The sequence below is a fragment of the Triturus cristatus genome, chromosome 3_2 (assembly GCF_964204655.1).
Source record: "Triturus cristatus chromosome 3_2, aTriCri1.1, whole genome shotgun sequence".
Taxonomy (NCBI): domain Eukaryota; kingdom Metazoa; phylum Chordata; class Amphibia; order Caudata; family Salamandridae; genus Triturus; species Triturus cristatus.
The window spans coordinates 647,677,963-647,703,532 of NC_140584.1; the positions used below are offsets into that span (position 1 = coordinate 647,677,963).

General features: G+C 48.3%; 1 protein-coding gene across 1 annotated transcript in view; it reads left to right on the plus strand.

The window, feature by feature from the left end:
- ACADL (acyl-CoA dehydrogenase long chain) overlaps positions 1-24,766 on the plus strand; it is a 650,248-nt gene extending 625,482 nt beyond the window's left edge. The window contains exon 11 of the mRNA XM_085648595.1: positions 24,449-24,766. Coding sequence (XP_085504721.1) covers positions 24,449-24,542 — 94 coding nt within the window. The 3' untranslated portion in view covers positions 24,543-24,766. The remainder of the gene's footprint in view (positions 1-24,448) is intronic.
- The last annotated feature ends 804 nt before the right edge of the window (positions 24,767-25,570 follow it).

The window sequence follows — 25,570 nt, forward strand, 5'->3', positions numbered from 1 at the left end:
CATCGGGAGTTTGGTGGCCCTTTATAGGAAACGTAGACACAATTACTTATGGGCATGTCATAACTGCCGCTGATGAACTCTGTTGGTCAACAAAGGCCATGGATTATCCAAATCCAGGGACGCCTGCCATTTGTCTGACGCCTGACATGTAGAGCACGGAGGTATTTTTACTATTTCAGTCGGATTCAAACCCATGTGCAAGTACTTAACTATGGGCAACATTACCAACCAGTTGATAGTCTGCATAGGCAGTTGAAACTTGTCCTGAAGTCAAGCTGCTGCTTTTTACATCTTTGTTTGCATCAACAGCAAGCTGCTGTTTTTACTACCATGAAGTGAAAATAAATTATCAGTTAATACCTAGACCTTGAGTGCGGACATCTCTTTGGAGGAGCAGTTGTAGATGTTAAGACGCCAGCAGTGACGTCAATCTGCACCCCCAGCGTTCTGGTGCACTCATGCAACTGTAAGAATGTATACATATATACACATATACATAGAGATAGATAGATATTCGAGGCATGTGAGCTGTAAATCACATGCTTTGCATACTCCTGCCATCTAGTGTTGGGTCCGGATGTTTGCAAGTTGTTTTTCTTCGAAGAAGTCTTTCCAGTCACGAGGTAGGTGACTCCTCCTTTCGGTGATAGTGAGCATGAACATCGACTCCATTGTTAGATTGTTTTTATCCGCCATCGGGTTCGGACGTGAATTGCTTTGCTCTGGTTCAACACAGTTTCTCTGGTTTCCCTAGGTGCACACTGCACTTACCCTTGACGGTATTGTTTTCGATCACGTATTTCCCTTCTCCGTGTATCGTATTTAGCACTAAAAAACTCTTTTCGGTCGGGAAACTCGTGGAAGGCCGTTGGGCCTACCTGCTTCGGTCCGCCTCGCAGTCGATGGAACAAACTCCATCCAAATTCTGCCCTCGGTACCACGTGAAATTCCCACGCACCAACTCGCACGAAGTGTGCAACCTGTGCTTATCTCCAGAGCACAACAAACATGACTGCGGCGCATGGAAATCTTTCAGCTCGAAGTAAATGCTCCTCGACCGTCGGTCTCGACGCAGCAAAATGCAGGGCCAGAACACCGGTTCCGTTCTGGACCTCTTCGGAGAAGATTCCGAACAAGAGACCAGCGATGCACTAGGGGCCGAGGAAGAACAGGAGGATCCTACATCCGTCTCAGAACTTGGCTCTGATGTGGATGAAGACATCCCGCAAGGTCAGCGTATCGTGAGTACCGATCCTCCCTTGCCCCAACATCCAACTCAGCCAAAGAAAAAGGCTCCGGTCCCACCTTCGGGGACGGAGCAAAAACACTTCTCAGGCCCACCTCCTTTAACGCCGAAATAGTCTTCGGAACCTAAATCCTCGGCACCCAAGACACCGGCACCGAACACTTCGGTGCCGAAACATAAAGATGCTCTGATACCATCGAAGGAGCCCCGTTTCAATCTCCCGCCTCCAAAACCGGACCCGAAAAAAAAGGAACTGTACATCCATCCAAAGACTGGACATATTGCGACTAAATTGCCACTCAAATGCAAAACAGACTCAGAGGAAACCTACCACATTCCTTTAAAGAAGAAACATGTGGGTACTAACCCTTCTCCTCCTCTTCCATCACCTCCTTCCCCAGAAACACAACACTTGTTAATTACCCTTACTAATTCACCACCACCATACACACCTGATGATCAGAATGATGGGGATGGGGACAATGATTCTGCACCCGCAGACCCCTGGAAGGATTACAACACAGACTCTCCCACAGGTAACGATCCTGCTCTTTACTCTACTAAACCTCCTCCACCAGATGACAACGTAGGCTATATAGAACTATTAAGTAGAGCTGCTGATTATCACATGGTTCAATTACACAAATAATCTCTAGAGGAGGATTTCCTTTTTTAAAGACTTAGTAGTACCCCAAAGATCCACTCACACACTCCATATGCTCAAGGGTATGCTAAGACATGTGGATGACATATTCAAGGATCCTGTGCGGGCACAGGATTCTCACACCCAGGATAGACAAAGTATAAATCTGCACCATCAGACCCAGTTTTCATCAAGGGCCAGTTACCCTTAGATTCGTTAGTAGTTTCTAATGCCCATAAACGGACAAATTCTCAAACTTCAGGAGATGCTCCACCTCTGATAAAGAATCTAAGTTGGTAGACGCATCTAGAAAAAGAGTAGCATCCCAAGCTGCAAATTTCTGGCGCATTTCTAACAGCCAAGCCCATTTAGCCAGGTACGATAGGGCACATTGGGACGAAATGGAGCAATTGCTTCAATTCCTGCATGATGAGCACAAGTTCAAAGCTCAAGACCTGGTGCTAGAGGGAAAGCTCATCTCTAACAATTCCATTAGGTGCACGTTGGATGCGGCTGACACTGCGGCTATAGCCGTCATCACCAGCGTGCTACTAAAAAGCCATGCATGGCTAAGAATTTCTGGGTTTAAACCAGAGGTTAAAGCTTCTATTCTTAACACGCCGTTTGACAAACAACACCTTTTTGGTCCTGTTGTTGATACGTCCTTAAAAAAGATAAAAAAGAACACAAAGGTACTCGGCGGGAACGTCGATTACAAACCCCCCTGCCATAGCGCAGAGTTTTGCAACATACTATGCCGATCTTTATGCCCCCCGGGAATGTTAGTCAGCATCCACTATTGATAAGTTTATAACAGACCTGCCACCCAAAACGGTGTTGGACAAGGTGCGAAATCAGTTGGAGGCCCCCTTGACAGATGTGGAGCTAGGCGCGACCCTGGGAGAGGTCAATCCCATGAAGGCACCTGGACCCAATGGGTTTCCAAGTGAATTCTTCCGACGCTACAATGTACAACTGGCCCATTATTATCGGGCGGTGGTGGAGAAGGCCCGGGTAAAGGGCTTGCTCCCCCCTGATTGGAGGCATGCGGAGGTGGTGGTGTTCCATAAGCCCGGCCGACCCCCATAGCAACATGCCTCATATCGCCCCATCTCTCTCTTAAACGTGGAGGCCAAAATCCTGGCAAAGGCGCTGGCCAATCGCCTCCTGCCCGACATCTCTGCTCTTGTACGCCCTGATCAGGCGGGGTTTATGCCTCGGAGGGTGACCAGACACACCATTAGGAGGGCACACGTGGCGGTAGCAGCCATTCGACAGACTGAGGAACCGGCGACACTTCTCTTGGCGGATATGGATAGGGCATTCGATTCCCTGAGCTGAGTTTACCTATTCGCATTGCTGCGCAGACTCAATCTAGGCCCACGCTTTCTTTCCTATATAATGCTCCTCTACACGGATCTGACTGAATCGGTTCGAGTGGCAGGCGCGACCTCCTCCACCTCTATTGGACGGGGCACAAGGCTGGGATGTCCCCTGTCTCCATATTTATTCGCCCTAGACATGGAGCCATTGGCAGCGTGGGTGCGAATCGATGCGCAGGTCCGGGGATTCAAGTGGGCCCCGGGTCTGTCCGACAGGATCGCGCTATACGCGGATGATGTCCCCTCTTTTTTCTTACGGCAGTGGACAGGACGGGGCCGCGGCTTCTGCGCATCATGCAGATCTTTGGGGAGACGTAGGGTTTCTACATGAATCCCCGTAAATAGACATTATGGGCTCTGGGGGATCGGACGAGAGTGGGCACGTGGGCGTCCTCGGTCCAGGTGGCGGTGGGGGGCTTGAGATATTGGGGGTGTTTCTTTCGGATGTACCGGCAAACTCCTGGGAGCGAAACTTGGCTCCAGTGTGGGAGCGGGTTCGTGTAGACCTTAAGTCCTGGTCCCGTATGCCCCTGACATTGTTTGGCAGATCGGCAATATTCAAGATGGTGGCGCTTCCCGGCTCCTCTACCAGCTACAGAATCACCCGTACCCGATCCCGTCCAGATGGTTCCGGCTGGTGAATTTTGTGCTTGGGCGATTTTTCTGGAAGGTGCGCTTAGCACTGCGTACATGCTTCCTGTCCACCTATTGTGGAGGTCTCGCGTCCTCGGACATTCTCTCGTACTACCAGGCCTCGCACCTACTGGTTCTTAATGAGTGGTGGTATGGTGATAGGGGAGACCCGGCGTATGCACTGGAACGACAACTCATGGGGCGCCACTCATTGCACACACTTTTGTACTCGGCGCCGTTGCTGGGTGCGCTGCCATCGGTCACGCGAGTGGTGTTCCTGATATGGAGGCAGGCATTGCGGCGTATGGGTTGGTGGAATACCCTGACTCGGGAGACCCCTCTGTGGAATAATGGGCGCTTACCCCAATTGGCGGACCTGCAAGGTTTCCGGGGATGGGACGACATTGGTATTTCAACCCTGGGTGATGTCCTGAGGGGCACGACACTTAAGTCCTTCCAGGACCTTCAGAGGGAATTCCATATGCCACAGTCACAATTTTACCGGTACCTCCAATTTCGCCATGCCCTGTCCCCTAGCCTGGAGGGTCTGGAGTCTCTTCCTGAATTTAGTCCGCTGGAAGCGAAAGTCTTTATGGGGGACTTACAGGAAAAGAAGATCTCCAGGATCGATCAATTCCTGGTTACGCACTGCTCCCCCACACTTCAGAAGCTTAGGGGGCACTGGGAGGAAGACGTAGGTACTCTGGAGGAAGTGGACTGGACGGAGGCCTTGGCGGCTCCGCGGGGTGCAGCCATAGCGATGAGACTCCATCTGGTCCAGTTCAAGTATCTCCACAGGGTCTATTTTACTAGGGCACGATTGTGGTGGGCGGGGCTGATCGCTTCCCCAGAGTGTCATCACTGTGGTCGGGAGGAGGGCACGTTCATACATACTGTCTGGCGGTGTACATCCTTAGAACATTTTTGGAGGTTGGTCTTTGCATGCCTTTCAGAGGTCCTGGGGTGGGGGCTCCCTTGCACGCCGCAGTTGGCCCTACTTCATGTCATGGAGGGGATAGGGGGCAATATCTACAAACGACACCTCATGCTATTAGGCTTCACATTGGCGAAGCGAGACATTGCTAAAGCATGGAAGGCGACACGGGCCCCCTCGGTGACTGCATGGAAGAATGGATTGGATTTTTGCATGGGGTTGGAGCAACCTATATTTGTGGCCAGGGGATGCCCACGCAAGCACTATAAAATTTAGAAACGATGGGTGGACTATCGGGCCTATGGTTGGAGCCGCCAGCGGTAGCGGAGATTCATTCATTGGGGTAGTTTCTTGCTCTGTAAAGGTGCAGGGAGGGGGGGTGCCAGGGGGGTCCATGCTATCATGCTAGGATTCTTTGATTATATGTCTAGGCTGTGGACAGGACCATGCGGACTTAGTGCGATTTCAAGGGGGTGGGGTGATGGAGGGAGTTGGGGGGGGTTTCTATATCATTTAGTATGTCCTTGTTATGTTTTTTTTTTATTTTGCTCACAAAAGTCGATAGCTTTTATGGTTACCTGTGGTCTGATTTAGCAGATGCCTCTGGTGTGCAGAGCCCTGCAATGTATATGCAAATTGACGAATACATATTTTTTTTTTATTTTTTTTTTAAATGGACACAAATGGGGCAAAATATATGGGAGCCCTACAGTCCCCTTCTGGCAGTGGTTCCTTTCGGCACTTTTTCTATCATGGTGGGTCCAAGAATACCTCCTCAGACACTGCCTCTACACCGTAGCAAAACAACAATCAGCCTTCTGCTTCCAAGGGTTTCTTCAGAGGGGGCTACAGCGGCAACAATGGCAAAGGTAGAGGTAGATGTTCCAGCACACACACGTCCCCCTCCAATACCAAACAGTGACTTGTCTACACCCCCCCCCCCCGATCATTCAACACCTGTCGGGGGGTGTCTTTCCCAATTCCTACCCAAAAAGGACTATTTTGGACCTCAGAGAATTAAACCTTTACATACAATCAGATCACTTTCACATGATGATGCTTCAACAAGTGCTCCCACTGTTACAACAGGATGACTTTATGTCTACTCTAGACTTAAAGGACGCGTATTTCCACAGTCCAATACATGTCGCAGATGTCTCAGATTTGTAGTAGCGGGGCAGCATTACCAGTTCAAGGTATTCCCATTTGGAGTCACCACTGCCTCCAGAGTCTTTACCAAATGCCTACGAAGACAACACATTTATGTCTTCCCGTACCTAGACGACTGGCTTATCAAAGCCAGTACGTACCCAAAGTGTCTCCACCACACTCACATAACACTGCAGTTACTGCACCAACTGGGGTTCTCAGTCAATGTGTTGAAATCGCATCTTCAACCCTCCAACACTCAAAATTATCTAGGAGCCACTTTAGATTCCCAAAGAGCTCTAGCCTTCCCCAATGCAGCCAGAGTTCGCAATATTTCAAGCGCTAATTCTTCAGTTTCAGCCCTCTCACCCACTACCAGCTTGGGTGTTTATGCAGCTGCTCGGAATGATGGCTTCTTGTATTTTGATTGTTCCCCATGCCAGGCTTCACATGCGTCCCCTTCGGGAATGCTAAGCAAGTCAGTGGAACCAGTCACAGGGTCTCTTAACCGATATAGTGTTGGTAAACGGCTCTACTCTTCATTCTCTGCAGTGGTGGAACACACAAAATTTATCAAAAGGACGGCCTTTCATAGACCCGGTTCCACAGACAATGCTAACAGCAGACGTGTCGCTCATTGGTTAAGGGCTCATCTCCAAAATCACACAGTTCAAGGATTGTGGAGTCAAAAGCTAAGCGCTCTGCACATAAATCATCTGGAGCTGCAAGCAGTGTTTCTAGTTCTCAAAGCCTTTCAAGTTCACCTTGTAGGCAAAGCTGCCCTAGTTTGCACCGACAATACGACAGCTATATATTATATACAATAGCGGGGGGGGGGGGAGGGAAACACTCTCCCCAACTGTCACACCAGGCTCAACACATTTGGAAGTGGGCCATTAACCACAAAATCTATCTTCTAGCAGAACAACTCCCAGGAGTAAACAATCAGATTGCCAACCTTCTCTGCAGACAGAGGCAGCAAATTCATGGGTGGCAACTTCACCCTCAAGTTCTCCTCCCATACTTTCAAAGTTGGGGGTTTCCTCAAATAGATCTTTTTGCCACACATCAAAACGCAAAATGCCCAACCTTCGCCTCCAAGTATCCACACCCACTCTCCCAAGGCAATGCACTATGGATGAACTGCTCACAGATATTTGCCTACGCTTTTCTCCGCCTCTCCCACTCATTTCTCTAGCTGTTCAGAAACTCAGGCAAACATCCCTCACGCTGATTCTAGTAGCTCCCACATTGGCCAGTCAACCTTGGTCAACGACCCTGTTGGAGCTATCAGTAATCCTTCTTCAAAAACTGCATCTCACAGCCAGTCTCTTCACACAGAGCCATGGAAAAATCAGACACCCAGATTCCAAAGAACTCAACCTGGCGACCAGGCTTCTGAATTCAGAGAGTTTGGTTATCTTAATCTTCCACCAGACTGTATTAACATTATTAGAGAGGCCTGAAGGCCTACTACAAGAGCTTGTTATGCAGCTAAATGGAAGCGTTTTGTTATCTATTGTAATAATATCAATCCTCTTGATGGATCCATACAAAATATAATTTGTTATTTGTTACACTTGCAGTGGTCAGAATTAGCTTATACTTCTATCCGCTTATATCTCGCAGCAATAGCTGCGTATTTACAAAATAGGCAACACTTATCTCTCATTAGAGTACCCCTTATCAAAGCTTTTATGGAGGGACTAAAAAGAGTTATATCACCAAGACTTCCACCTGCACCAGTGTGGAATCTTAACATAGTCCTTACACGGTTAATGGGCCCACCATTTGAACATGAATGTGAATTGCAAAGTCTCTCCTGGAAAGTCGCATTCCTCATTGCAATTACTTCACTGAGGAGAGTTGGTGAGCTATAGAGATTAACCATACATGAACCTTTTTTCCAGCTTCACAAAGACAAAGTGGTTCTTCGTACCAACCCTAAATTTCTACCTAAAGTAGTTTCTGCCTTTCATATCAATCAATCTGTTGAGTTACCCGTGTTCTTTCCTCAACCAGATTCAGTGGCAGAACGAGCTCTACACACTTTAGATTTCAAAGATCCTTCTTATACTACATAGAAAGTACAGTCATTCAGTAAGACTAAACAACTTTTTGTTGCTTTTGCTCCACCTCACAAGGGCAATCCTATTTCCAAATTGAGTATTGCCAGTTGGATTGTTAAATGTATTCAGACTTGTTATGCAAAAGCAAAGAGAACTTTAACAATACCCGCTAGAGTCCATTCCACTCGTAACATAGGGGCTAATATGGCTTTCTTAGGAAACATTACCATAGTTGACAGTTGTAAGGCTGCAACATGGTCTACACCACACACATTCACCAAGCACTATTGTGTAGATATGTTAGCAAGACAACAAACTGTGGGCAGGCAGTACTTAAAACACCCTTTCAAACAACTGCAACAGCTACACGTTAGCCGCCACTTTGGGAAAATACTGCTGTTTAGTCTATGCAAAGCATGTGATCTACAGCTCACCTGCCTCAAACGGATATTATTACTTACCCAGTAAGTATCTGTTTTTGGCATTTACAGCAGTAGATTCACATGCACCCACCCGCCTCCCTGGGTACCTATACCTGTTGCAGTTTTCTCTCTTACTATATATACATATGCATGGACACCTCTATTCTACTCTTACTGACTCCATTCTCACCCTCTGCGGGGAAAGCAATCTAACAATGGAACCAATGCCCATGCGCACTATCACCGAATGGAGAAGTAAACCTACCTTGTGACTGGAAAGACTTCTTTGAAGAAAAACAACTTTCAAACATCCGGACCCAACACTAGATGGCAGGAGTATGCAAAGCATGTGAATCTACAGCTTACATGACAAGAACAGATCCTTACTGTGTAAGTAACATTATAAAGACACTTATGGGAGTTCGACAGGCAAGGTTCGAGATTTGGCATGACTTACCAAGGAGTGGGTTCATTCAAATTGCAGTCTGGCATAACTAACAAGAACAGCTATTGGGGATATGCGTGGGATTGGGTATATGATGTATAAAAAAGTTTGAAATTGCTATCTGCGATAAATGCATAAAAATGGGAAGCTAAGAAACATAAGAGGTTTTAATGACACTGCATAAAAATTATAGTAATTTTAAAGCACTGATGGGTTTCTGGTGTTTGTTTTACATATTATCTGTCTGTACTATTGCCAAAGCAAATATTTAATGCAATAGGCATTATTGCGACTCTGCACATGTAATAGATGAGCAGCATAGACATTGTGTGACCTGTGATAAAGCTTCACATAAGCAGCAATAGAACCGGTAGCCTCAAATATAAGGTAGCCTATAGATGGGAGTAATTTGTAAATTTGCAGCATAAAGATGGACTCTAAGATTGATGGTCTGTATAAAGAGGGTAACAAGTATCGGAGTTTGTGGTAGAATGGTATAGAAGAGAGCATGTGGTAGAATGGCAAACATGAACAAGATTGATAGCAGCATTACTTAAGCAGTTTTTTGTCGTCAAAACAGAGGATGTGTCTTGTTAAACAAGCATTCATAATTTTCTATCATCACACTGATTTCAATACATATGCTTCAGTCCACCTTGATTCCGCTAATTGACTGTACAGCATCCCTTGCCTCACAATGTCTACCAAGATGTAAAAAACTGGAATCAACTCTTTTAGGATCATATACCTTCCTAATCTCTCCAAATCCTCCACAAAAAGATTTAAACACAATACCCTGGAAGATTTTCCGGACACACTATTTGTTCATCAATACCACAGTAGCCGATATGGAAAGCTAGCTCCAGAACTTGAAGTTGGGAATCCGTTCCGGGTACTGCGATGAAGTTCACAGGTATGACAAAGGAAGAGTCAGCACAGGTTCTTCGTCTACCACTTTGTCAGTCACAAATTTGTGCAATCAGATTAATTTTGTTGTTGAACCTGTTGTTTGATTGAAGAGGGAGGTCTGGAGCCCTTCAGGTCCATGCAGGTCAGCTCTGGGCATACTGCCCCAGGGAACCTGGTTCTTCTGGGCCACTCCTCTCTTGGGCACATTGGCTCTACTTCTCATCTGGACATCTCCTGCAGGACAAGGCAGTCTTCTTCTTATCTGTCTGTAAGTATGCTCCCAGATCTCAGTCAGACCCACAGCTTCTCTAGCAAGACGTGCAGTTTCAGGCTATCTGCCCTCACATCTGAGAGACTGGTTATATGCAGTAATAGCCCTGGACCACAGCAGCTCTGTGTGTACTCTGTGGAGAACCCACATCAGTGAAGCAGCTTCGAACTGGAGCCAAGTGGGAAGGCTTAGGATCCTACTGTTAGACAGAATTTGTAGACAGCAGATGTGCATCCACTGTCTCCAGTTCGGGAACTGGTTTGGGGTGGTTCCTTTTCATAACTTTGTTTTCTTTCTGCAGTGCAAACAATTTTTTGTTTAAAGTGATGGTTCTCACAGCAAGCAGTGATGATGCTGGCTCCAAGCAACAGTACTCATAACATGAGCACAATGAGTGAGAAGGTCTGCACTTGGCTGGCATCACCCTTTCTGGATTTGCCACCTAAGTGAAGACAAAAGCCCAGGCCCTAGCAAGAAATGAATATGCTGACGCATCTGCGCTTCCCTAACATCACCCAAATTGCAGTGCCCAGAAAGGACTAATCAGAAGACCCTTGAAGTTTTAAGGGCAGCATTGTCTCCATTCCTCCAAACTTTAGTGTCTAAGGCTACCCTGCCCAGCTCAGGAACTCGGACAGTGCACGTCCACTCTCTGGAGAGGCTGGATCAACAGTTCCATTTTGTGTTGTATGAAAAAAGTATACCACTAGCTTACACCATACATACATACATATACTCTAAAACCAACTTTGACTCTTGCTAATGGGTATCATTCATACAACATGTAGTTCAAACACCAAAACTATGTTTGTGCAGGATCGGGGCATAACACAATTGGAACTTTACTCAAGCGGGCTGGTAGGAATCACACTCAGTTCTAGTTAACAAGAAAAAGGTCTGCCCCCATGCTAAGGATTCCAAAATTATATACTGCTACCACCGCTCTTTGTGCATGTCCACAGGGCACAGACGTTGTCTTGTATTTCTAAAGGGGTACAATTTTGGTACTCCGCATCTACCCTCAGAGCCAGGCTCTGTCTCATCATCAGTTCAAGGCTAGACTTCTGAACATGTACAGGATTACATGGGTGCGGAATCAAAAGGAATTCAGGATTCCAGATTCCCTTGCAGTTGGGTAATATGGGGCAAGAGTGCCCGTCTGATTGCCATGCAGAAAACATTGCCTTCCTAACAACTGCTTAATAGGAAAGTAACGGTTTGAGGCATGTGAGCTGTAGATCACATGCTTTGCGTAGCCTGCCATCTAGTGTTGGGTCCGGATGTTTGCACTTTGTCTTTCTTCAAATAAGTCTTTTCCAGTCACAAGGTAGGTGACTCCTCCTTTCGGTAATAGTGTGCTTGGGCATCGATTCCAATGTTAGATTGTTTTTTTCTGCCATCGGGTTCGGATGTGCATTGCTGCTCTCCAGATCGGCACAGTTTCTCGGGTTCCCTTCGACGCGCAATCCTCTACCCTCAATGGTATTGTTTCTTGAATGTGTTTCCCATTTTGCGCGTATCGTTTCGACTCAAAGGTCTTCGATCGGAAAACTCGTGGTGGGCCGTTGGGCCTACCCGCGCCAACCTTGCAAGCAGTCAATGGAACGGACTCCATTCAAGCTCGGTCCCGGGTGTTGCGCTAAGTTTCCGCGCACAGACTTTACGAAATGTGCAACCTCTGCCTATCCCCAGAAAACGACGAAAATGACTGCGACGCGTGCCTATCGTTTGGATCAAAGAAGACACTCTGTGACCGCCGGGCTTAATGTCACGAAATGCAACATCAGAGCGGCTCAAAATGGACATCGTCGGCGAAGATTCCAACATAGAAGAATTCCACGCTCAAGGAGTCGAAGAAGAAGCAGAGCATATTTCCGTGTCCGAGGCCAACTCCAACATGGAAGAAGAGGAGCAGGTTACACCGGGTCAGCGTACCGTGAGTACAGAAACCTCCAGGCCCCAGCAACACAAGAAGAAAAAGGCTCTGGTCCCTCCTCTGCCTTCGGTCCAAGGTCGGCACCGAGAAAAAGTTTTGGACGCCCCGGCGTCGGAACCGAAGCATGTCATGGTAGCCATTCCATTGTTACAGAAGAGTAAATCTTCCAGAGCCGAAAGGTTTGGAACCAAATTTTTCGACGCCGAAAACAGTGGCCAAAGAGAAAAAAGACTCTACCAAAAGAGCCTTGGTCCAAAGTTCCGCCTTCGGATCCGAAACAAAAAGAACTGGTAATAAATCCAGACACTGGACATATTCATGCCAAATTACCGGAGAAGAGGAAGATGGGCCTGCAAGAGGATTACCATATTCCTCTAAAGAGAAAAAATGTGAGTACTAACCCTTCTCCACCTTACATTCCACCTCCTTCACCCACTAATCCCAATTTGCTCATCACACCCACAGATTCACCACCACCACTATCACCTAATCCCCAGGATGAAGGGGATGGGGATGAGGATAGGCCACAGGATACCATGGGAAGACTATGACACTCAACCGGACACTGATAATGATCCGGATCTATATCCCTCCATACTGCTCATTATCATGGGGGTGGAGCTACATAAAGAGGCTCTAGAAGAGGATTTCTTATTCGAAACCCTAAGTTCTTCTCAGTGAGCTACTCATTCACTTCCAATGCTCAAAGGGATGTTTAGGCATACAGATGAGATCTTTAAAGATCCTGTGAGGGCAATAATTATCACACCCAGGGTGGGGAAAAAGTATGAGCCAGCACCTACTGACCCCGCTTATATCAAAGGTCTGCTGCCTTTAGACTCACTTGTAGTTTCCAACGCTCGCAAGAGAGCTAACACACAGACTACAGGTGAGGCCCCCCCTCCTGATAAGGAGTCAAAATTAATTGATGGCTTGGGCAAAAGGGTAGCATCACAAGCAGCCAATCATTGGCGCATTTCTAAAGCGCAAGTTTTGTTAGCTCACTATGACAGGGCTCATTACGATGAGCTAGAAAAACTAATGCAGATCCTGCCTGATGAACACAAATCAAAGGCTAATGATCTTATTCAGGAGGGTAAATTAATCATCAATGCCTCAATCAGGTGCGCCTTAAACGCAGCAGACACAGCAGCCCACGCAGTGAACACCAGCGTACTGCTGCGCAGGCATGCTTGGTTGAGAATTTCAGGACTCAAACCGGAGGTTCAAGCCTCTATTGTCAACCAACCATTTGACAAAGAACACCTCTTCAGCCCACCAGTGGACACTTCGCTACAAAAAATGAAGGACACGGAGCTTGCCAAGTCCATGGGGGATTTACAATTAGGTTCAAATAGGGGATCCTCTTGTCCCTCCTTTTACAAGGGTGGGTACAAAAATATTTCCACAGAGATCCCTCCTCTTACAAAGGTAACAACCAATCGCCCTCATCAAGAAGCTATTTTATGTTTGACTTTATTTTATTGACATTTTGCAATAAGGAAATCACATACACAACTGATAACCCCGTACCCAAATCATGTTGTGTCATCCCCTCCCGGCATACGTTGCAATCCAAGTTGGTTATGTGGAGGCACTCAAATGTCCATAGGGGTATGTCTGTGAGGTTGGTTCTTGTCATAGCATATCACAAGGTTGCCCCCCACAACCATATCAGAAATTTAACAAACCAGTAACACACTCTCACCCCTGAACTGGTGTGCTTAGGGCCTGTCTCAGCTTTGGCCAATATGCGGAACGCTACACTGAAAGCCAGTCAGGTAGCCTCTCTGGTCCCATCTGTCTCTCTGAGTCGGAGAAGATGAAGATACTTAGGGCAGGTTACTTCATTCAGCTCCGTAGCCAACAGGGACACTAGGGGCTGCCAAGTTGCTCTAAATTCCTCCTCGGAATTAGTAAGGGAAGCATGGATCCTTTCCATCCCCAAGATATACCACGGCCTATGCACCCATCCCATGTATGTCGGTCGAGTCTGCGTCCCCCAATGTGATAAGATGTGTTGAATTGCTGCCCACAAGGCCAGCCCCATCTGTTTCCCCCGTCTGGATTTCAAAGGATAAGTTAGTGGATTATGCAGCCCCAACACCACATAAGCCGGAAACCGCGGTATCTCTTTCTCGAACTGTCGATCAATATCATCTAGTATCCTGGTCCAGTAACTCGTCCGTTCCTTACAGTCCCATAGCAGGTGTACTAGTGTGCCCTCTTCCTCGCATCCTCGCCAACAAGTCGAACTGTGGTCCGGATTCCCCTTATTCAAACGGGCTGGCGTCAAGTACCAGTAGGTGACTACCTTGACCGCGGCTTCCCTGCTGGCAGTGTTGCGTGCCGTATGATTGGCCCTATAATATATGTCCCCCCACTCTTTCTCTGTAAGCTCCCTCCCCAATTCTCTCGCCCATCGTTTCTGGCCGGCAGTGGGCTGCGAAGGAGCTGATGGGCGCAGCATGTCATACAATTCAGAGATCATTTTCTTTTCTGTATGCTTCGTCACCAGCCATTTTTCGTATTTTGTGAGTGTCCTGCTCACTTTTGCCCGTACCTCTGGCTGGAGAAGCCAGTGGCGGAGTTAGAAGTACTGGAGCCGATCCGATTCAGGAATGGCATAAATTTGTCGCACCTCTGAAAACGGAAGGATCCCGTCCAGATCAAATAAGTGCCCTGCCGCTTTGCAGTCCTACTCCCGCCACGCCAAGAATGCTCTTTCATCTGTCCACAGCCTGAACTCCCGATTATTAAATAAGGGAGTCATGGGGGAGGGGAAGGACATCAACCCTCGTCTGGTGGCCACTGCATGCCACACCCGCAGCAAAGAATTCGTTATGGGCGAGCCCCTCAGGTTCGATGGTCTATCCGCCTTCTTCAAGAAGGGGAATTTGCAAAGGGAGAGTTTCGCCAGCGCCCTGTCCTGAAACAGCCACCTTTTTTGGATTCCAGTCGACTCCACTCCAGTAATTATCTTAGCTGCGCCGCTCTAAAATATTCCAACATGCTCGGAATCCCCGCCCTCCCTCCGCCAGTGGCCTGTTACTAAGATCCTTGCGTATGCAAGGTCGCGCCCCAGTCCATACAAACTGCTGTCTCGCCTGTTGTAACTTATGGATAGCTCCCGATGGGGGCCAAACCAGCAGTGTCTGGAATTAGTACAGATACCTGGGAAGAATGGACTTTTTAATCGCTGCGACACGCCCCAGTAGCGACAGTTCGTGGTTTCCATTGCTGAAGGTCCCTCGTGACCTGATCGAGTAACTTGGAGTACTTTAGCGTGACCGTCTATGATATGGATGGGGCTAGATCCAGCCCCAGATATGGGACCGAATCCCGTACCTGTATCCCCACAAAGGGCGCTATTCCCACACCCGACCGCTCCCCCCGCAGGCACAGCCGAAGAATCATGGACTTCCCTACATTTACCCGAAAACCAGAGACCTGGCCAAAGGACTCCAATTCCAGTAAAAATGCCGGCACCAATTGCTCCTGCTTCTCCAGGGTCGCAAGGATATCATTGGCATAGAGGCTCACAGAGTGTCTCTCCCCGCCAAAGGGGATGCCCAGAATTTCAGGGTTGTCCCTTATCTTCTTTGCCAATGGTTCAATATAAAGCGCAAAGAGGAGGGGCGATAGCGGGCACCCTTGCCTCGTGCCCCATTGAATCTCGAAAGGACTAGACGCTATCCCATTGACCCTAATTGTCGCTATGGGCGCACAGTAACAGCTCGCCACCCAGGCCCTGAATCGGTTTCCAAGACCAAAGTGGGCTAGAGTCTTGTCCAGAAAGTCCCAGTCTACCCTGTCGAATGCCTTCTCGGCGTCGACCGACAGCAAGAGAGCATCCATCTTCGCACGGTGGGCTTTATCAACGAGATGTAGAATGCGTTTGGTGTTGTCGCTACTTTGCCTGTTGTGGATAAAACCGGATTGATCCGGTTCAATGATGCCCGGCTTTAGTGGACCCAGCCTGGCCGCCAAGACCCCAGTGAACAGCTTCAGGTCGATGTTGTGGAGGGACACCAGGCGTTAGGAGCCGCATCGGGCTTGGGAAGCACCACTCTTGCGGCCACTAACATATCAGAAGGGATTGTCCCAGACCCTGTAAAGGAGTTAAAAAGCTGCGTCAGGACCGGGGCTAAAAGCTGACAAAAGGTATTATAAAAAACGGCTGAAAAACCACCTGGCCCCGGCGATTTCTGAAACTTGAGGCGAGAAATCGCCCCTATCACTTCTTCTATCCTGATTAGTACCTCTAAGGCATCCGCCCCTTTCTTATTTAGTGCGGTCGTGTTTACTCCTTGTAAATATGAGTCCATAGCGGGGCCTGGGTGCGGGTCTCGCTGATAAAGGGCAGAGTAGAATTCTTGAAAGGCCCCCCTGATCTCGGCATCCTCCTCTACCATTTCCCCTTTAGCGTTCTGGAGAGCCTGGACTTTCATCTGCTGGGTGCTAGCCCTAAGCTTACTCGCCAACATTCGCCCGGTCTTGTCCCCCCCGCCCCCCAATATAGAAGTAGTGCTTTAGCCGAAAGGCTGCATATTCGGACCCATCTAAATCAAGCCCTGCCAGTTGTGCCTTTGCAGCCTTCAGTTGACGCCAAACCTTAGGTGCGCCTGTCCTGCCGTGTACCCTTTCCAGTTCCAGCACTTGAGCCATGAGAAGATCCCGCTTGTCTTTACGCTCCCTATTTTCAGCTGCTGAGATGGCTATCAGTTCCCCCCTGCACCACCGCCTTGAGTGCCCCTCACAAAATAGGTAGAGAATTGTCAGGGGTGTCGTTCAACACCAAATAGTCTGTAATGCATTTATGAATCTGTTGTGTCACTCCCTTCCTGTGCAACGTGCTTACTCGAAGTCGCCAACACCCTTTCTGTCTATGTATTGGGGGCACCCTAATGGTCACTGTCACTGCGTCGTGATCCGATAGTGCTGCCAGGATGATATTCATTACGTCCACTAACTCATTCAGTTCAGTGGTGCCTAACAGGTAGTCAAGTCTGGCATAGGTGTGGTGTGCATGTGAATAGAAAGAAAATTGTGAGGAGTGTGAATGAGCTATCCTCCATATGCCCACCAACCCCCTCGACTGCCGCCATTCATTTCCTGCATTGGACAATGCTCCTGTTTGGCCGTAGCGATGGCTGGACCTATCAGTTGCAGTGTCCATGACGAGATTCAGATTCCCACCTACCAATAGCCGCCGCTCTCGTGAGCCCAGGGCCTCGGAGAGAGATGCTGTCAGGAATCGCTCCTGGCCCGAATTGGGCGCATGTATAGATCTCATCACTATGAGCGAGCCCCCTATCCACAGTCTATAAGCTAAGAGGCGACCCTTAACTTCCGCCACTTTGTCCCCTACTTTCCCTGCAAATCGCTTGGCGACTAATATGGCCACCCCCGCTTTCTTGTCTGCTCTGGAAGAAAAGAATTGTTGGGGAAAAGCCCGGGAATTCATCTGATGCCAATCTTTGGGAAGGAGATGGGTCTCCTGAGTGAGAAACACATCAGCCCCCAGGTTCTCCAAATAGGACAATATGGATTTTCGTTTAATAGGGTTGTTAAGCCCCTTCACATTGAGTGTGACTACCTGAAGGGTGGAATGTGACATGGGACCTGCCTGCATCGTCCGTGTGCCCCTGATCTCCTCACGTGCATACGTGTCCCTTGTTGCCGCTGCGCTAAGTGACCCTGACCCAAACCCCTGTTTCCTCGCCCATTTCTTTAGCACACCAGTTCCCCCCCCCCCCCAACCCAGAATCCGAACCCCCAAAATTGTCCATTGACCGCTAACCGAAGTCGCGGGCACTTGGAGAGAAAAAAAAATAGGGAGCATTTGTGGTCCAAGTTTCCCTGGCCCCCTGCAGCCCCCCCCCCCCCCCCACCCACCCACGGCCAACCTAACTACAATGCATATGTTTGCCCCTGTTAAAGTCACGAGCCGTCTTGGGATGCTGTATCTTTGAGGACCATTTCCAGGGCCGCCTGTCTCTCCTGCGCTATAGTGTTAGGATCCGGCCCCAGCCCCTGAGCAGTCGAGCGTCGCCTGACTCTCTGCCACCGCTCCCCAGATGGCCTCCACTCCCGGCCGGCCGCCTCCTCCGGGCTATGGTGCTCCAAACCTAGAAGCTTGCATGCTTCTTGGAGGAATCGGTTCTGGTAGAGCTTACTGTTCCATTTGAAGATCAGGCGAAAAGCATGGCCCCAAGGGTAAGCCACCCCTGTGCTCTCAGGTGTGCGGTTACCCCTTTAAACTCTATTCTTTTCTGCAGAGTTATGGAGGCCAGGTCTTGGTAGAGAGTGATGGAGTGCCCTTGGTATCTGACCGGCTCCTTTGCCCTGGCCTCCCGTAAGATGCGTTCCTTGAGGGGGAAATCTGGAAGGAAGGATAAGATGTCCGGTGGGAGGGCGGGAGCCCGTTACCTCAAGCCACTTTGTGCGCCCGGTCAATACGGATTTCAAAGTCTAGCGGAACTCACAGGATGTCTCGGAACAGCCCTTGCAGGTATTGAGTCATATCGGATCCCTCTTCGTCCAAAGGGACACCCCACACTCGGATGTTATTCCGCCTAGAGCGGTTTTCGAGGTCCTCTGTGTGCGCCTGTAGGTCAATCTGTTGATCCCTTAAGCGAATCACCTCCTGTAGAAGCTGCTCTACTTCCTCATCCCTGGTCTGCTTGTGTTCCTCTATGGCAGCTACTCTTTCGCCTATCGCATCGACATCGCGGCAAATCTCCTTCCCTTCCCCCGCCACCTCGCTTTTGAGTGTCTGGAAGTCCACCCTCAAAGTATTAAAGAGTGACTCCAGGAAGGAGCGAGTAATCGGGACATCTGCCCCCTCCGAGTCCAGATGCAATGCTGGTGCCGAGGGTGACCGGCCCCCATTCTCCCCCGATAGGGCGACTTTCGAAAGCATCTCTTTCCATGTCTGGTCTTTCTTCCCTCTCACCGAGGACATAACTGTATTCTGGGGCCGGGCTACAGGAAAGAGCCACTCCTCCTCGCTTCCTGAGCTAGCACAGGCCCCCCCGCACCCCTCGACGTCCCGGGCCTCTTACCCACCTGTGCCCGCCAGCCGATGTGTGGCTGGAGGGTCGTATCTCTCGTTGTGCGTTCGTTGCCCTCTGAGCCTATCCGTCACGTGGTAGGACCTTCAGCCCCCGCTTCTCGCACCAGCACCGTCGGGAAGGCCTCCTGGGCCTTTAGCCTCGGAAGGTCAGAACCAACTCTTCAATGCTGTGCTCCATCCATGTGCTACCAGTGAAGTGGGGTCAAGCCCAGATACATGGCCGCCCTCCAGGCTCCACAGGCCCCGTGCGCCAGTCGATTACCCTGGTCGACTGCTAAGATTAGGGGCCCTAGCAATGTGGGTCGCCTCGCTGGTTGTCCGCCCCTTTACCTGCCTGTGCTGCTGGGCCTCGCTGAGCCCCCCTCCCAATGTCGGTCACCCTGGGCTCGGAGTTAAGTGCCTGAGGCCTCAGGCCGCCCCGCCGCTGGTTTTTACTTTGGAGGCTCGGCCTCCACGCTGCGATGATCCGGATCCTGTTGACTCGCCCCAGTACTCCGCCTCGGCTAGGCCGTTGCTGCAATGCCCCTTTTCTTAGTGCAGAGTCAGATGGTGTCCCGTGGACCTGAATGGGCGCGCCGGGCCCCGATGATGCCCCCTGCCCGGGTGGTGCTGGGCCACGACCGGCCCATTCTACACTGTGGCTACAACAAATGCAACGAGCGCTCCCCTCCGCTGGGCAGGATCGGGCCGGAGGGTCCAGCGACAGCCCCCTGCACCAGTCCTGTTCCTATCGGTGTTCCCTTCTACTGCTCCCATGCCCCGGTGTCAGGGAAGCTCCCCGCTGAGACCAGGATTTGTGGCCCCCTCCTCGTTTGGGATCCTTGTGCCTCGCAGGATCGCTCTGGGGCAATGCCGCTCTTCCCGCCCGCTGCTCCCGGCGGTGCATGGCCCCTCTGCTTGCCACTTAAAGGCGACTCTTTGCCTCTGCCAGGTAATAACCGTGGCCAAATACCGGCCACCCTAATCGCTGCGCGGCGGCTCTGCCCACTGCTGCCTCACCTTGGGGCGCGCTGCTGCAAACGCAGCCTCTCTGTCTCCGGTGACTGCTGGGGAGCGAGGCCCCCCGCCTGACTTGCCAGCCGCTGTAGTGTCGGCGGGCTCTCCAGCACGCCCGGCCGCTGTCGCGCTGTGTCAGCCTCGCGCCGAGTGCCTCACCTCCTGGTTTGCTATCAGCTGGTAGGGCCAAGCCGCCGCAACCCTGGATGCGACTAGCTGCAGCAGCAGGCCTGGCTGGGACCGGGCGCCATTTTCTCGTCCCACTGCTCCGCACCTCAGGGACCTCTGCATCATCCGACCGGGCACCCAGCCCCATCTTTCACACCTGCAGGGGTGCCCACAAGCGGACGCCTACATTTCCTCCAGTGGGGTAAACGTTCATGGGTTCCAAAGCGCTAAAGTGACCGAGTGAAGCAGCCAGGAGCGGGGAGCCGCAGGAAAATGCGTCTCACCAGCCCGCCATCTTGGCCACACCCCAAGAGGCTATTTTAGAGGTGGATTTAGAGGTAACAACGGTAAGGGAAGAGGCAGAGGCAAGTCAACACACACTTCAACCACTAACAACAAACAGTGACTTCCTTCGGCTACCCCCTATCATTCCACCCCTGTCGGGGGATGCCTCTCCCAATTTCTACCTGTCTGGAATACAGTGACCTCAGACAAATGAGTTCTACAAATTATCCAATATGGTTACTGCCTGGAACTTACAGACACTCCCCCAAACATTCTTCCAAGATCACATGCAATGTCACAGGAACATCTCAACCTTCTCAAGCAAGAAGTTCTCTCTCTGTTAGAAAAAGGAGCTTTAGAACCAGTCCCATTACAAAATCAAGGGGCCGGTGTATACTCTCTATACTTCCTAATTCCTAAGAAGGACGCTCTCTCAGGCCTATACTAGACCTCAGAGAACACAATCTATACATTCAGTCAGAGCACTTTCATACGGTGACAGTCCAACAAGTGCTCCTGCTCCTTCAGCAATGCAACTTTCTGTCCACTCTGGACTTGAAGGACGCCTATTTCCATATCCCAATACACCCCGCTCACCCCAAATACCTCAGGGTCATGGTAGCAGACCAGTACTATCAATTCAAGGTGCTTCCAATCGGAGTAACCACCCCACCCAGGGTTTTCACCAAATGCTTGACAGTAGTCGCAGCTCATTTAAGAAGACAACACATTCACGACTGGCTCCTAAAAGCCAGCTCACAACAAAGCTGTCTACGTCATACTCACAAAACAGTGCAGTTGCTCCACGATCTTGGATTCACAATAAATCTGTCCCAAGTCCCATCTCAAATCATCCAACATGCAAGTATATTTGGGAGCCACTACAGATACACAAAAGGCTCTGGCTTACCCCAATCCAGCCATAATCTGAAATATGCAGACTCTACTCTCTGTTTCAGCCTCAACACTCATTGCCAGCTCGAGTGTTCATGCAGTTACTAGGGATGATGGCATCTTGCATCCTAATAGTCCCTTACGCAAGACTTCAGGAATACCTAGAACGTCCGTGTAACCAGGCTGAGGGTCTGTTATCAGATCTAGTGTTGGTGGAAGGCTGTTACCAAAGCTCTCTGCAGTGGTGGAATCCACAAAACCTTTCAAAAGGGTGGCACTTCATTGACTCGGTTCCACAGATAGTGCTAACAGCAGACGCATCGCTCACTGGTTGGGGAGCTCCTCTCCAAGCGCACACAATTCAGGGCATGTGGAGCTTGCAGCAAAAGCAGCTTCACATAAATCATCTAGAGCTGCTAGCGATTTTTCTAGCGCTAAAAGCATTTCAGGTTCATCTAGTAAGCAATGATGTCCTGATCTGTACAGACAATATGACAGCAGTGTACTAAATAGAGAAACGGGGGGGGGGACTCTCTCACCAGTTGTCACAACTAGCATAGACCATCTGGAGGTGGGCTATATGTCACAAAATGTATCTCCTCGCAGAACACCTTCCAGGAGTAAACAATCAAATTGCAGATCTGCTCAGTCGTCAAAGACAGCAGATCCACGAGTGGGAACTCCACCCTTGAGTTCTCCCATTCTTTCAGATATGGGGCTTCCAAGACAAAGATCTGTTTGCCACACACCTAACCGCAAAATGCCCAAGCTTCGCATCCAGGTATCCACACCTATTGTCCAGAGGCAATGCACTATGGATGAATTGGTCAGGGATATTTGCCTACGCTTTTCCTCCTCTCCCATCTCCCACGCATTCCAAAATGGTTCAGAAACTCAGACCATCCTTGACACTAATCCTAGGTACTCCCACATGGGCCCGTTAACCCTAGTTCACCACCCTGCTGGAGCTCTCAGTAGTTCCTCACCAAAAACTACATTTTACACCCAATCTCCTCACGCAGAGCCATGGAGAGATAAGACATTCAGATCCCAGTCATCTCAACCTTACGATCTAGCACCCGAAGTCTTAGAGTTTGGCTACCTCAATCTCACGCCAGACTGCATGAACATTATCAAAGAGGCTAGACGTCCTACCACAAGAGCTTGCTAAACAGCAAAGTGGAAGCGGTTTGTCATATACTATAATAACAATCAAATCAACTCGATTGATGCTTCACTTCAAAACATTATATGCTATTTATTGCATCTACAGCATTCAAACGTAGCGTACACATCCATACGCTTACATCTTACTGCAATAGCTGCATACCTTCAGAATAGACAACATTTGTCTCTCTTCAGAGTGCCTGTCTTTAAAGCATTTATGGAGGGACTTAAGAGTCATTCCCCCAAGACTTACACCTGCTCCATTTTGGAATCTCAACATTATCCTCACCACCAGACTGATGGGTCCACCTTTTGAGCGATTGCACAGGTGTGAGCTGCAATTTCTTACTTGGAAGGTAGCTTTTCTCATAGCTATCACATTACTGAGAAGAGTGGGTGAGCTTCAGGTACTAACCATAGAAGAACCATTTTTACAAGTACACCAAAACAAAGTGGTTCTTCGGACCAACCCTAAATTTCTACCAAAGGTCATTTCTGCCATTCACATCAACTAATCTGTTGAGTTGTCTGTGTTCTTCCCTCAACCAGATTCTGTGGCATATTGTGCTCTACACACCTTAGATGTGAAAAGAGCATTACTCTATTACATAGAAAGGACAAAACCTTTCCGTAATACGAAACTACTATTTGTGGCTTTTGCACCACCACATAAAGTCAATCCCAAATCAAAATCAGTTATTGCCCGGTGGATAGTCCAGTGCATTCAAACATGCTATGCAAAAGCAAAACGAACATTGACAATTCCCCCTAGAGCTCACTCCACACGCAAACTAGGGGCTTCTATGGCATTTTTAGGAAATATACCCATAGATTACATTTGCAAAGCTGCAACATGGTCTACACCACACACATTCACAAAACACTATTGTGTAGATGTGTTAGTAAGACAGCAAGCTAGTGTGGGCCAAGCAGTTTTATGTACACTATTTCAAACGACTACAACAGCTACAGGTTAGCCACTGCTGTGGGAGATCACTGCTGTATAGTCTATGCAGAGCATGTGATCTACCGCTCACATGCCACGAACAGAAAATGCTACTTACCCAGTATGCATCTGTTCTTGGCATGTAGAGCTGTAGTTTCACATGTGCCCGCCCACCTCCCCGAGAACCTATACCTGTTGCAGTGACAACTTACTTAGATACATAGATAGATGGACATCTTTTTTTACTACTCTTACTGACTCCATTATCATCCTCTGTGGGAAAATAATCTAACAATAGAGTCGATGCCCATTCGCACTATCACCGAAAGGAGAAGTCACCTACCTCGTGACTGGAAAAGACTTCTTCGAAGAAAAACATAGTGCAAACATCGGGGCCCAACACTAGATGGCAGGCTATGCAAAGCACATGAATCTACTGCTCTACATGCCAAAAAACAGATGCAAACTGGGTAAGTAGCATTTTCCTTTTCCAACTTTCCTTTTTTGTACATTGTTTTGCATTGGAGTTATTTACCTTTTATTCTTAATTCTGTATATTTTAAATTGACCTCTTTTGTTATGGCTCTTTGGACCACCAAATAAATGCAACACAGCACTTACAAAGTTGCATTACAAACACATTCATAACCATTTGTCCTAGTAGTGAGTGCACCCTGTTATCGAAGGCTGACCTGTATTTGGTGGTCCATTAAAATGGGTTCTTGTATAAGATTTCCTGCTATTGTGAATGGCTGAGTCCATCAGGAACATGAGTCACCCTGCCCGCTTGAGGTTAACCTATTTAACAGAAATGTTAGTTCGCAAATATGATCACGTCGTAATTCGATTTATCTGGTGTTTTCTTTCCTCTGTAGAGCTTATGTAGATTCCCGTGTCCAACCAATTTATGGCGGTACGAATGAGATCATGAAAGAACTCATTGCCAGGACAATTGTGAGTGATAACTGAAGCCACCAGATGCTGACCTCTTGGTCATTAATAGGATGATCCATCAAATATCAGACATGGAATATTGGACTGATTCTTTTTGGAATTTGTGATTTCTAGTGCAAATCTTTTTTCTTTAAAAAAATCTATTAAGAATAATGCTGCAGCTAACAGAAGTGTTATTTAAAATGAAGTGCCAACTTTGTCATTTTCTTAATGTATGTAAATAAAGACTTTAAGTAGCACTTTGTTTTTTTAATGTTATTAATATGTTGTCTCTGTATATGTGAAAAGTAACATTTCTAGAAGTGCTTCTTTGTAGTTGACTCTTTTGCTGTTCACTTTAGCAATTAATGTTTTACTTACTTTCCTTGAATTATTGTTAGGTCTGACATAGTTCAGTTTTGCAATTGAAAACTCCAAAGGACTGATACCTAAGTGAAACTTTAAAAACTTGCAAGAATAGTGCATATAAATGCCTTGAGCATGAGCACACAACAAAATATGCATAATTATGCTGACTGACGTGGAAAGCCAAGCTCAAGAATCCAACTTTTAAGATGTTATTTGAAGGAAAGAACAATTGTTACTTACCTGTAAACAGGTGGTTCTCCAGTATTGGTGTCTTTCATAGATTCACATGCTTGAATATTCCCCGTCGTCGGAGTGGTAGTCCCACGGTAAATAATATAGCAATATATACAGTCATAATATATATATATATATATATATAAGGCGAATGAAAAGCTGTACGAAGGTTCAGTGGTAGCGAGATTCTACTGATTCATCGTGACTGAGGTATGGAATTATCCGTTTGAAAGCAGGTGTTGCACTCGGTACACCATGGATTAAGTGTGATTTTGCCAAAATCGACTTTGAAAACCAGAATAATTATAAAGGACAGTAATGAAGCACTGTGGGAAATGTGGTCCCTTATGACATGATGAAAGGCAAACAAAATTGCATAACAAAGGAAAACTATGATAATGATACCATTTGGGGGTTAAATGATGACCTTAAAAGAAAACGTGTACTTACCTTTGTTATAC